Raw genomic sequence first — 956 nt, 5'->3', positions numbered from 1 at the left:
TACGAAGGAAATTGTCGAGCATATTTTATATGGAAGAAAATGCACAACACCGTCAGCCAAAAAAATTATTAAAAATCAACGCGACTTTCTAGCGTCTTGAAATTTGCATTTACACACATGTGCTCAGAGAGCGCTCAGCATTATTTAGGGGTGGCTCACAACCATGAATATGTTCCGCTCTCAAACCAAATCGTGATTGCCTCAAGTAAGATTTGGTAACTACGACTAAACCATGTGTTGATAGAAAGACTATCTGTATTAGCAGAGCTTAATGACATCCTCTTATGAACAATACGTTAAGTTGAATGGAATTTGTAGAAATATGCTTAAAAAAATATTTATTAGTATTTACCAAACCCTTCAACTAAATTAACGATTTTTTACAACCTAGATGAATATCAGAAGCTTTAATATATTTAGTTATAGCTAGCCAATGACCGCTTACTTCGCGGTAACTAATAAGAACTTTTGCGATTGATATACGTACGATGATCTTTCTTTGTTAATTCGCCACTTTTACAATTCGTGGTAATATTTATGAACTGATTTCTAGCTAGATACAAGATCGCACGACAATCTTAACCCCATCCTTCATTTAGACATCTGAAAACTAAATTCGAATGACTTAAACATAGGGCCAAAGCAGACCAACCACACGTGGGTTCTATACATTTCGGCTGCAGCGCCAACCATTGGGTCCTTTTTCTGCAAAACCATTGCTTACCATAAGATAAATACGTGTTATGAATTTCACCCTCTACTCCAGCGGCACTCATCGGGTCAAGTTTTATCAAAATAATTTTTCATCATATACATAGGTACATAGCTCACGTTTGAAATTTGAACCAAATCGGTTAATAAATATGATTTTTATAAATAGCTCTACTCCAGCTCCACCCAGCGAGTTTTTTAGTAGCATATAATAGGACTATATATGTAAGGTATATCTAACCTCC

The 956-nt window shown here is 35.5% G+C and overlaps 1 protein-coding gene across 1 annotated transcript in view; it reads right to left on the bottom strand.

Moving 5' to 3' along the window:
* The window catches only part of LOC118735523 (cadherin-86C-like), a 5,444-nt gene extending 4,727 nt beyond the window's left edge, over positions 1-717 (bottom strand). The window contains exon 1 of the mRNA XM_036465326.1: positions 671-717. Within this exon, the coding sequence (XP_036321219.1) occupies positions 671-717 (47 nt within the window). The remainder of the gene's footprint in view (positions 1-670) is intronic.
* Positions 718-956: the final 239 nt, after the last annotated feature.

This window comes from Rhagoletis pomonella, unplaced genomic scaffold (assembly GCF_013731165.1).
Source record: "Rhagoletis pomonella isolate Grant_MI unplaced genomic scaffold, Rhpom_1.0 Rhpom_scaffold_00001, whole genome shotgun sequence".
NCBI lineage: Eukaryota > Metazoa > Arthropoda > Insecta > Diptera > Tephritidae > Rhagoletis > Rhagoletis pomonella.
The sequence above is the reverse complement of the archived record's forward strand: the minus strand, read 5'-3'. Positions and strand labels throughout refer to the sequence as shown.